General features: G+C 35.4%; 4 protein-coding genes across 4 annotated transcripts; 2 read left to right on the plus strand and 2 right to left on the minus strand.

Annotated features, from left to right (window-relative positions):
* Positions 1 to 533: 533 nt before the first annotated feature.
* Positions 534 to 1,115, minus strand: Tsp_07324 (conserved hypothetical protein). Its single transcript, XM_003381591.1, has one exon. The coding sequence runs from the start codon at positions 1,113 to 1,115 to the stop codon at positions 534 to 536; it is 582 nt and encodes a 193-aa protein (XP_003381639.1).
* Positions 1,116 to 1,659: 544 nt separating this feature from the next.
* On the minus strand, positions 1,660 to 2,225 carry Tsp_07323 (hypothetical protein). The gene is made up of 3 exons (XM_003381592.1): positions 2,162 to 2,225; positions 1,785 to 2,014; positions 1,660 to 1,758 (listed from the first exon to the last, which is right to left on the minus strand). Exons 1-3 carry the CDS (start codon positions 2,223 to 2,225, stop codon positions 1,660 to 1,662), a joined length of 393 nt encoding a protein of 130 aa, XP_003381640.1.
* A 2,134-nt stretch (positions 2,226 to 4,359) lies between these two features.
* On the plus strand, positions 4,360 to 6,316 carry Tsp_07322 (conserved hypothetical protein). Its single transcript, XM_003381593.1, has 3 exons — positions 4,360 to 4,610; positions 5,815 to 5,872; positions 6,284 to 6,316. The coding sequence occupies exons 1-3, from the start codon at positions 4,360 to 4,362 to the stop codon at positions 6,314 to 6,316; spliced, it is 342 nt and encodes a 113-aa protein (XP_003381641.1).
* Positions 6,317 to 7,716: 1,400 nt separating this feature from the next.
* Positions 7,717 to 11,477, plus strand: Tsp_07321a (deoxyribonuclease II family protein; the record flags this gene model as incomplete). The annotated part of the gene is made up of 7 exons (XM_003381594.1): positions 7,717 to 7,759; positions 8,078 to 8,204; positions 8,278 to 8,501; positions 8,555 to 8,725; positions 8,964 to 9,167; positions 9,576 to 9,802; positions 11,402 to 11,477. Coding segments are annotated over exons 1-7 (1,072 nt in total), but the record flags the coding sequence as incomplete, so codon positions are not given.
* Positions 11,478 to 11,493: the final 16 nt, after the last annotated feature.

An 11,493-nucleotide genomic window follows, 5' to 3' on the forward strand; every position in this document is an offset into this window, starting at 1 on the left:
GAAAATGACGGTGGAAACGCCAGGAAGTTACGAATACCTGAATAATTTACGAACAAGCAGAGCGAAGATTACAGCGGTTGGAGAAAAGGCTAAGCAGTAACAACGAACGAGCGAAGGAATATGATGAAGTGATTAAGAATTATATGGATCGAAGAGGCAAAAAACAAAGATGGGATACCAGGGAAGACATGGTATCTACCACATCATGCAGTTTATCGGGACGATAAGACGACAGCGAGGTGTAGAATCGTCTTTGATGCATCAGCTAAATATCACCTCGTTGAATGATTTCTTAGAATCAGGACCACCTTCGACGTCCATCACTGACAATGGCCGGTTCGAGCTGGACGAGATTCGCCACTGGCCGCGTGATCACATTGGTCGACGTCCGGATCCTGTCCGATCTCGCGATGCCATCGCCGCCTGAGAGCTGTTCCGTGATCACACGGATCGGGCACTGGGTTCCTCCAGGATCAGCACCAAGTCGTTCACCTGCGGGCCGGCTGGGTAAGTTCTCCATTTCTGTCGTTGCATCAACTCCGACAGGTTTTCTCTTCTCCATCTTCGCCACCATTTCGCGAGGAGCTGCTGACGGTAACGCCGTCGGTGGTTCCATTGCAGGGGATCACGTACGTGCAGCCGGTCAGTAATTGAAACGGCGACAAAGGGTGGCGTTCGTGGCTTTTATCTGCCACGAATGTGAGTGGTCTGGCATTGAGGCAGGCTTCTACCTCACAAAGAGTTGTCCGAAGTTCTTCTTCATCGAGCAACCCCTTCCTGAGGATCTTCCGCAACGACTCCTTGATCGAGCAGACGAGGCGTTCCCAATAGCCTACCAGCTCACGCTGGACTCGGTCCACGTCCACGTGTCGCCAGAGTTGCCTCAACTCTGACGCAGCGGCTTTGAAGGAGCGGAAATTATCCGATTGGATAATCTCTGGTCTTCCTCGCCGGGCGACGAACCGTCGGAGCGCTTGCATCACTCTGGCAGCCGTCATCTGCGAGACCAGCTCCAGGTGCACAGCCCGGGATGCCATGCATGTGAACTGCCACACGTAGCACTTGGAAGTGACTTTCCTTCCAACGCGGGTGAGCAATGGTCCCGCAAAGTCCATCCCAGTGTGGGCGAATGCAGCGGCTTCGACCACGACTAGATGGCAAGGCCGCCATTCTCGGCTGGGTCGGTCTGGCCATTGCACGCCGGCAAGCAAAACAGTTCCAGATTGCCTTCTTCACTTGGGCGCGTCCCTTTAGCGCCCAATATTGCTGTCTCAGAGCTGCCAGCGTATGCGTGGTCCCAGCGTGTAGCTGCCGCGCGTGGCAGCGTCTGATCAGTATCAGCGTGGTCTCCAGGCAGGATCACTGGGTGTTTCATGTGTGTTGACAATTCAGAGTTTTCCAATCTTCCACCCACCCGCAGAAATCCCTCTTCATCCACGAAAGGGTGCAGCCAACTGAGCCGACTGGTCGCGACGACACGCCCCTACCGCGACAACGCCTGGAATTCTGAACTGAAGGCTTCCATTTGGGCCATTCGCCATGCGAACTTCGAGGCATCGTCCAAGTCCGTCCGATGATGGACACACGTCTGGAAACGGTCCCAGAAATGACTGACGAAAAATAGGAGGATAATAAAGATTTGATTTCATCGATTATTGTTCAAGTGTTCAGTGCAGTCGTTACTGTCGCTACAGTCACCGTGTAAGGAAACGATGGTACAGTTGTACGTTTGTTTGTGATCACTGATTGCGTAATAAACTACATAAACAAAGACGATCGTATACTTCTTGCTTGAAGCAAGGAGTTCGCGTAAAGACGGAACTTGTTTGATTCCTGTATACAGTGTTGATACTGTGTGTGAAAACAGGAACCACAAGAAAACCGAGAAAAATGATTTGATCAGTATCAGCGGAAGGAAAGACGCTGATACCCGATACGGACGTTGAAGTAGTACGAATTGAAACTACTTGATTTACCGCCCAGGGTAGTGAACGATTTCGAGCGCATCTGAATTCTGAATTGCCGCTCTGATACTAGATAGTCAGAAGAACCTGACGATCGATTATTCAACCCGATTTTGGAACCCGTATTACAAAATCATTAGCTATAGAATGAGAAAATTATGATACGCGTGCTTATTCTGTTATACCGAACAATAAACTTTGCTGAGTATAAATGGCTGTTATGGCTGATGATAGACCCAAAGCGACCAGGAACACGCCCATTGTTCACTTAAGAACTATATATTGCGAGCAGTACATCTCGTGGACCTCAGCAAAATGATGCACTTAACCAAGTTATGCACTCATCCAAATGTGCACTTCGCCATTATTTTACCGTATAATTGTCTACAGGAACTTTTGTTAAGCCAAAATCTTGTGTACTTATCGTAATGTATAAATGAGCACTTAACAAAGTTCGTTTGTAATTGAATAATATTTGTGTAATGGAGATACAAACTTTAAGTGCTTGAAATGCGTACTGAGTTAATTTACTGCCTTTGATGAAAATCAAAAGGGAAAATGAAGTAAAAGCATTTTTGTATTTTTTGTTTTTGATTGATAAAGCATGCTATTTCATTTCATCTCTTAGTTTTCTCAAAACAAAGCTACGAGATGAACAGAGATGACTTGCTTTATTGGAAGCAAAGAAAATGTTTTCGTTTGTGAATGGCTACCGTTTCTGAAAATGCTGTTACAGTTAGATAACTTAAAAGCTTTCCGTTGAGAATGTTCTTCGCAAATAAGTAGACCTGATTTATTACTGTCGGCGGGAGAACATTAACAAACCCATTATGTCTCATTGTCATCCCCATAAATGGCTACTAACTTCGTCAAAAGTTATGACTAATAATATATTTATTGCTGTACTTTTTACAAGACGCTAATCTCAACGCAGGCGAGAATTCATGATTTTCAAAGTACTGGTTCGGTTTTTGAATTGATAAATTATTGTAGTATATCGCGAATACTGAATGTTTTCCAGAACTTATGAATGATTCTGTTTTACCTCAAAATTTTCCTTCACTTCAAATGAAAACTAACTAATAACGGCTGCGATCATGACAGCAATCTAGAGATGATTCTTCTGTAAGACAGCTTTCTTCCTTCAGAGCTTTCAAATATTTAGAAATTAAGCTGACTTACTAAGATATGAGATCTAATGCTTATTCCACCTATGAAGCGTTTACTGTCTAAATCATTGTCTCAAAACTGGAAGACTATTGACTGTTTCTTTTAACAACCAGTAAAGTAAAAAGATCAGGGGAACTTTTTTTTATAATCTGTATAAACTTAATAATTTGTGATAAAAAAATTTTACAACTTGTAACAAGCCGCTCTCTCGGGCGGACTCGTTCGGCATCCCAACCGGGTTATTAGCACAGTCGTCACTAGGCGACGACGGGCCGATGTCGACCGGCGGGTTTCTCTGCGCGGTCATATCCTCCGCTTGGCTTCCGCAAGCTCGGCTCCCCTTTCTTCCGGGTTCGCGCTTTCCCAGTAACGTTATCGAAATCAAAAGATAGGTAAGGAACAGTATTCATTAGCAACTCCGCACAAGGACTGTCACCGATTCGTCACAGTAAGATTACAGCACCAACAACTCGCTCCCTCCAACCGGCGCACTACCATAACTCTCCTTCGATCTTCAAGTATGTACCCTTACTGTAGCTTCATCCCTCTTCCACTTCGTTGTCCGGACAAATACAGTTGTTAGTTCAGTCCGTGTCCGTTACAAACTTTTATAAAAGCTCATCATAAATTAATGATTAAAAACTTTTTATCCATAAGTGTCATGAACATCTGCGTGTTGTTTATGTGAAGTATACAGTAACACTAACAAAACTTGAATTATTTTTGTAATTTTTGTTTTTTATTTAAAATTTTTACTACCTCAACCTTATAGTTTTAAATTCATATGTAAGCAAAGAGATTTTACGCATTTTAAAAATGAAAATGAAAATTCCGCTCCAAAAACACAAATTTTATTTCATTATATTTTAAAATTTATAATTCAATGAGTACTGTTTTTTATGTAGTTCTATATCAACCGGTATACAAAGCTCAAGTGTCTGAGTCATATAATTTTACAGGGACAGTTTTTAAAAATGTGCTATAAACTTATTTAATTTAGAATTATTTATACAATATTAACTTTATTTGACCTTCATTATGTAAAAACTACAGTATGAAATTAATTAAAATTGTGGGAACTAAAGGTTTAGAGATCTAAAAGAGTGATATAAGTGTTAGTCTTGGTATTTTCTGTAAATTATATTTGTAAGTTTTGAATGAATTATGAATTTTAAAAGTTTTTTATACTATTATTGTACTGATTCAGTTATTTGTACGTGATTAGATGGCTGATGAAAGTTGGGATAACGAACCTAAAGTTCGCATAACTCCAACAATGTTGAAATCAGGCCGTTACAATGGGAAAATTGTCACTTTGTTAGGTCTCATAGATTCATCTGACTTCGCTAATCAATCTGCTATACTGGATATTGGTGAAAGGACAAAGGTGAACGTGAAGTTCAAGTGTGAAGCAATTGAAGTGGAAAATTGCTACGCTCAACTCGTTTGTTGTGTAGTGAATCCAAAAGAAGTTCAGTGCGTTTATCATACTGTGTTTCCTCCTGATATGACTGCCAAAATGGATATAGATTCTTATTTACATGCTGTTACTTTATTTAATAATCACATGGGATAACTGTTTTAAAAATATTTTTCAAGATTTGCTTTTGGTATTCTGCATTTCTATTACTAATCTTATGTTTAACTACCTCCATATTCTTTTAAGTAATTATTTTTATATTTATGGTAAAGTTGTTTAAGGTGAACATGTATTTTCTTATTCTCAGTGAACCAGTGGTGAATGATATATTAAGCATGTATATATATTATCAATTACTATTTAGTTTTTTTTAAACGAATAAAATCTTATAACAAAATCAACAAAGGCATTGGAGAAAATATTATGTTGAATAATTGTGCAGCTTTTTTAAGAAAATTTTAATTACACTGTTTTTTAATAAATAAACTTCAATTTAAATATAAATTCAATAAAGTGTGTGAACTTGAAAAACAAACTGCAATTACAATTAGAGAACGAATATTCAACTAATTATTGGAGAAAGAATATGTAATCAAATATGAAGCAAATATCACGCAGCAGTCAGTGAAATTTAAATGAAAATGAATTTAAATGATTCATTAAAATGAAGGATTGAGGTGAGACAATCAAGAAGTATTTGATATAATGAAGACTCAAAGGATAAAACCTGAAAGAACATTTTAAATAAATATTCATTTACTAAGGAGCCCTGTTTTAATTAACAATTACGCTACTAAACTTGAAGCTGATTTGATAAATTGAGCTGCTTCTGAACCTTGGAATACATTTTGTCATATGAACAAGCCATATGCTGTACATATATGGAAAAATTTTATTTATCGAAATATTATTTATGTTTGTTGTGTTTTGCCCGGTTGTTGTACATTGTGCTGCATACCCGTTTATCAAGTGGGAATTAGCCACTCATGATTATATGGCTCTGCAATGGAAACGGACGCTTCTTCGTCATAGATGGCCGGGATGAATTTGGTTTCTTTGGCACTTCTTTTTTTAACACTGCCTTCTTAACCATTTTGTATACCAAGTGCTCATCATTATCCGTGCTGCTTTTGATGTGATCTTTTTGCTTGATCACAGCTGCCACATCCAGGTTTGTTTACATGGCACCCTTGCGCTTTCTTTGTCGTATACCAGAACAAACTAATTGTTAATAACAAGGAACACATTTTTAACATTCAGGACATGCTTTGGAACATTTCCAGTATTTCTTCTGCTATCTGTATGCTTCATAAACAAGGTACATACTACCCTGTATGTTTTCTGCATCAACATCACTGCAAGAACAGTATGATAACAGAATGATTGAAAACCAAACAACTAGAAAACAGTTATTCTTATAATACTGTGTCAAAATAAATTTTTAAATAAACTATTTTCAATATTAATATCCAGTAACAAAACAAAGCAAAACATCAAAACGAATTAGCTAGCAACATTGAACATTTTTATTTAAATACCTTTTTAGCATTCAACAGATAAAATTTTCATTCCACAGAGAAAAAGAGTAATTAAAAGTTTAGAAATATTTTTCATTTTATAAAGAAGAAAAAAGAGTTTAGAAATATTTTTCATTTTATAAATCAAATTGTACATAAAAGAATAATTCAGTTTTGCAAACTATAATATAATAAATAATTTGAAATTTCAGTATTTTCTTGAACAACATGAAGAAGTTCAATAATAATGTAGATGATTTATTTCACTGGCAGTTGTTCGGTTGAGATGAGATTGGTGGGAAAATTATTCCATGCAGCACCGCAGCACCACTGCAACTTGGCATGAACAACCAAAGAAAGAAAACACATTTGAGCAGCCAATATACTGTATTAATGTAGCTAATGGAGTAAACAAAAAAATCAACAATTGCAAACAAGCCAAAAATAATCCAATACAATAATAAGCATTGATATGAAGTATTTTTTTCAGTTGATTTAACTTTTTCCAAACTTTTCACCGCTGGATAAGCAAAACAGATCGAATTGCACAGCAGTTCCGCACTTCTGCTGAATAGCAAAAGCACAGTAATCACAGATGCTAACAAAGTTGCAGCTTCACAACGATTTCGTCCAGTTTTTTCTTCAATTTTATTAAAAACTTTTCCAACAAATGTTTTATTATCACTGATGATATCAAAAAGATCAAAAAAAATTCCTTGAACAGTTGTTGCAAATTTCAAGAAGTATAAAATATAGATTCCCACTTCGACCATATTTATCAAAATATTATTAAATTTTCTTTTTCTTTTCCCATAATTTAAATTCAAAATTGTTTAAACAACTTCAACGCACAGTTTAAAATTTTAAACGTCGAAAATTGCTCAGCGCTTATAGTTTAAAGTAATTTCAATTTTAATTTCAACCAACGTTTGCAAATACAATTCTGTTTTCAAGAATTAAATTTATAAATTTATCAAACAATTTCTTTACTTCTGAGATTCTTCTTCTTCAGCAAATTCCTAAATTACACTTGTCCTTTCATACTTCAACTCCTGTTTGGCTTTCTGCAACTTCTCTTTCATTAATAACAAAGCAAATGTAAAAAAACATATAACGCAATAATGATACACAAAAAATACACATTTCTTACCTAACTTATTGTTAATAAAATCAATCAAATATAACAATAGATAAAAATAACACAAACATTCTTACACACTAACTTTGTTGTTTCTTTTCTCTGCCATACAATCAGATCTCTTTAATGATTATCTGTAAAGCACCAATTATATGAAAAATAAACTTTTATTCTTTGTTGGAACATGAACTATGAATACTAAATTTATATTTTAATCAACAGTTATACATCTTGCAATAATAAAATAAGTAACAAAATGAAAAATAAACATATTACAAAAAGGCATAAAAACAAATTGGAGTAAAGGAAAAGATGTGGTGAAAGAAAGAACAGGCTGCAGCTGTATTTTGACGACTGTATATAAATCAACAGCAGTAATGGCGTGCTCAGCATACATATTCACTTGAAAGTGTTTGGTATCTCTAATTAATTACATTTCCCAGTTGTTTTGCAATAAATTCAAGCTACAACCGCAAACAGTCGAAAAACAAAAGCACTGATTTGTAAATGAGAAAAATTGACAGATTAGGGCAAATGGAATTACTGAAAAGTGAGAAAAAAAGCAATGATTTACCTCATCATCGATAAGAACAATAAGCTGCAGGAAGCATACATCATAGTTTTACCTATATCCAACTTCTTAAACAATTATGTGAATTTCATTTTTCTTCATTCAAATTCAGCTAATTGTTAATCTTAAGTTCATTAAAAACAAGAATCTTCTAAAAATAAATATTCTTAATAATGACCATTTATAGTAGATAAATCAAACGGATTTAATAAATAAATTTAATTAGGAATGACAAACATTTGTTAGAATAAATAAAAATAACCGAATGTTTTGCACGAATAATCTTAATCCGTTTAGATGAATCGGAGAGACAAGAGAAGATGCAAAAGTACGTTCAGCTGTTGCTACATTTTCTTTTAATGCTTCTTTCACAATCACAAAATCCTAAATGCCGAGCAAATAATGGCGTTGCTGAAGTAGACTGGTCAGTTACAATGATCCATTTGAAAAAGAAACTACAGCATTATTAAATTTCCATCACATGAAAGTACTTTCAGGGCAATATTATACAAAGCTCCAGGAGAAATAAGAGGCAAAATTATCGTTTCAAACAGCGCCGGTGCATGGGTGAATGGAAACGGGGACCTTACACGACGCGAACAACAGTCGTTTGGAGGCACTCTAGAACATGTAGTAGGGAATAACGATAACATAAAATTTCTTGCATACAACAATGTTCCACCAGGCATGCCCAACGTAAAAACAAAGTCTAATAGCAAAGGTATGAAAGTGAATCTTAAAACTTTCAATATCAAACTGTCCATCCATTTTAAGGAGTGATAATTGTACAAACAACTCCTGGTACTGATGCCGCTTCATGGATTGTCCATACTGTACCTGGATTTCCAGCTGCAAAAACGGGCTACAGCTGGCCAGTAGCTGAAAATGCTAACGGACATTTATTAATTTGTTTGACCATTTCAGAAAGCCAAATAAATGCCATAGGTTTGATTGACGTTCATTCAAATTGTTAACACTTAATTCATATTTGTAAAACATTCATTTCAACTCCACGTAAAATTAGCATCTTTTACCAAGAGTGAAATTATAATTTTCAAGTGCAATCACTTAATGGACCATTATCATATGTAATATAAATAAAATATTTAGTTAACGGCACTTTAAAGAGAAACAAGATTGTACTGATACACTGAATTCGTATCTGATGGTATTTTTTGTTTAGCTGCATCATTGCTTCGTGCCGAGCCTTTAGTACATTATAATGATATTCCTGAAACTGAAACCGTAGGAATGCAATATTTCAAAAAATTATCAAATGGACAGTTTCCAACAGTTCCTCCATATTTGTCAAGGCAATCGATTAAAACAGCAGCACAAGCTGCGGTAACTGTAAACGTTTACAGCAAGTCAGCAACATCTAGATACGGTAAGTAGTGGCGAACAACACTATGAAAAATTTATTTTTAATACTTTATGTAATTATGAATGAAAATGTATATTCAAAAAAGAAGGTACAAATTTGAAAAACCAAAATATTTGAATGATATAAACTGAAATTCACAAATTAATAAATGCATATATATTAATAAAATATTATATTTACTATGAATATATGATGATTGATTTATCAAATGTGCAAATTAAATGATTTTTCAAATTTCTGTAATACTGACAATGCGCCTTCGCATTCAGTGAAGCTTGAAAATAAAATTCTGTCATTTCACACTTTAAAATATTAAGAAATATGTCATGATATTTTACATTTGTTTTATCAATGTGAAATATGTAGCAAGTAAATTATTCCACTTCAGAACAAATAAAATTAAATTTTTAGAAATATACAGGAGAGTGATCGTAAAAGCTCTTAAAAAAACGATAAAAGTGTGGTCAAGAAGAGACAATAAACTCAAAGGAGACTGTAGAGTGGTGGAAAGAAATATTCGTTTAATCAAAAGCCCTGCTCCAATTAGTGATCACAACACTAATCTTGATGCTGATTTGACAAACTGGGCTGTTTCTGATCCTGGAAATATATTTTGCCTCATTGACAGGCCATATGCTGTAACTACATTTAAAAATATTTTTTATAATGAAAATGATAAATTATTTTTAATTCAGAAAAACCAATCCGTCCAATCTGCGATGGCAGTTTGTATTGATCAAGCTGATATTTTCGCCAGATTTAATGACATTGCTGCTCAAGTTGAAAACTGCCCGTAGTGAAAATATCCACGAATTGATATGCCAGATTTATTTGCATTTTATAAATTAAACCGAAATCTTTTGCATTTTAAGTTTTATCCAATCTGCATTTATTTCTTTATGTAGTAGAATGCTAAACGGATCAACGCGGAATTGGTAATAAAATTGCGTAATTTATTTGCGAACTGGTGTTGAACGTAGAATAAATAGCCTTTCTGTGAACAGTCGATGAAAAAATGTGGGCAAAATGAGAGTGAAGAGTTGGATAGCATCCCGTGAAAAACGAAAAGAAGATACTCTTAGAAATTTTTATTGGAACTATCCTAACTAAAAGGAACTTCCCAGTTAACTAATAAACTAAATAAATTAATAATAAAATATCTGGCTGCATAAGAATAGCGTGAAGTAATTTTAATAAGTTATTGCAGCAGAATGGTTTATGAGCGGAGCTACATGAAAAAAGCAGATCAGCACGTGAGCAGTGTTTATATACTGTCATCTGAAACAAAAAGTCATTCGGAGCTTTAAACTCATAGGTTTCATTGAATTCACTACTTCATTAAAGCTGATTTTGCATGGCAAAAGTTCAGTTGTGCCAGTTTTCAACTTGAGCAGTAATGTCATTAAACACGGCGAAAATGTCAGCTGGATCAAGCTGTCAACGCAGATTCTACTGTTTGATTTTTCTAAATTAAGGATAAATTATCATTTCAGTTATTAAAAACCATCAAAAGAGTAATTTCAGTATATATTTATAGCATATGTTCTGACTATGTGGTAAAATGGATTCAGCCCAGTTTGTCAAATCAGCCTCAAGATTGGTGTCGTGGTTGCCAACTCCAACAGGGTTTTTGATTTAACAAAAATTTCTTTGAAGTTCTCCTTTGAGCTTACTGTTTCTTCTTGACCACACTTGTATGGTTTTTCTAAAAGCTTTTACAATCACTTTCTTCTGTATTTCTAAAAATTTTAATTGATGATGGATGGAGCACCTAGCATACAAACTGGAGAAAAAGGCGGTTTCAAAACAGAGAAATGCTGATGAAACTTAACTCATCCTGTCCATCTATGACGAAGAAGCGTCCTTCGCCTCCGCTGAACCATCAGCATGTGACCTTTTTTTGATTTTTAAACAGGTGAAGTCCACTAAGTCCCTGGGCAAAACACTTCCCAACATTTCCTGAATATTGTCGGGGTATACATATACCTGGAACATTCAAGGCAACATTTGATTTTTTGTTTTGAGACATTGATTCAAAGCATATATTGGTATTCGCTGTGGGTGCAAATCTTAGACAAATGGGGAAAACCGTTTATACCCAATAGAAATTGAAACAAAAAAATAAAAATGCTCTTTGCTACCGCTTTTCTCCCTGTACCGTAGTTCATACTGGTGTTAGCCTACTTGAAAGAGGCACCACGTTAAGTTTATTAGCTTTATTTCAATATTTTTGGCAGGAGTGGATGACCAATTACAGGATGTCGCTTTGGAATGCACGTGATGTAAATATCAGAACTAATAACTATTTGGAAGGTTGGCATAATCGGCT

Source organism: Trichinella spiralis, assembly GCF_000181795.1.
Source record: "Trichinella spiralis strain ISS 195 chromosome Unknown Scfld1, whole genome shotgun sequence".
NCBI lineage: Eukaryota > Metazoa > Nematoda > Enoplea > Trichinellida > Trichinellidae > Trichinella > Trichinella spiralis.

Coding starts and splice junctions, on each gene's coding strand:
- Tsp_07324 (XM_003381591.1), bottom strand. CDS start 1,115: ATGGACTTTGCGGGACCATTGCTCACCCGCGTTGGAAGGAAAGTCACT.
- Tsp_07322 (XM_003381593.1), top strand. CDS start 4,360: ATGGCTGATGAAAGTTGGGATAACGAACCTAAAGTTCGCATAACTCCA. Junction 4,611..5,814: donor GTGAATCCAAAAGAAGTTCA/GTGCGTTTATCA, acceptor TTTAACATTCAG/GACATGCTTTGGAACATTTC. Junction 5,873..6,283: donor CTGTATGCTTCATAAACAAG/GTACATACTACC, acceptor TTGAAATTTCAG/TATTTTCTTGAACAACATGA.
- Tsp_07323 (XM_003381592.1), bottom strand. CDS start 2,225: ATGGGCGTGTTCCTGGTCGCTTTGGGTCTATCATCAGCCATAACAGCC. Junction 2,015..2,161: donor AGCCATTTATACTCAGCAAA/GTTTATTGTTCG, acceptor GCGGCAATTCAG/AATTCAGATGCGCTCGAAAT. Junction 1,759..1,784: donor CTCCTTGCTTCAAGCAAGAA/GTATACGATCGT, acceptor TTGTTTATGTAG/TTTATTACGCAATCAGTGAT.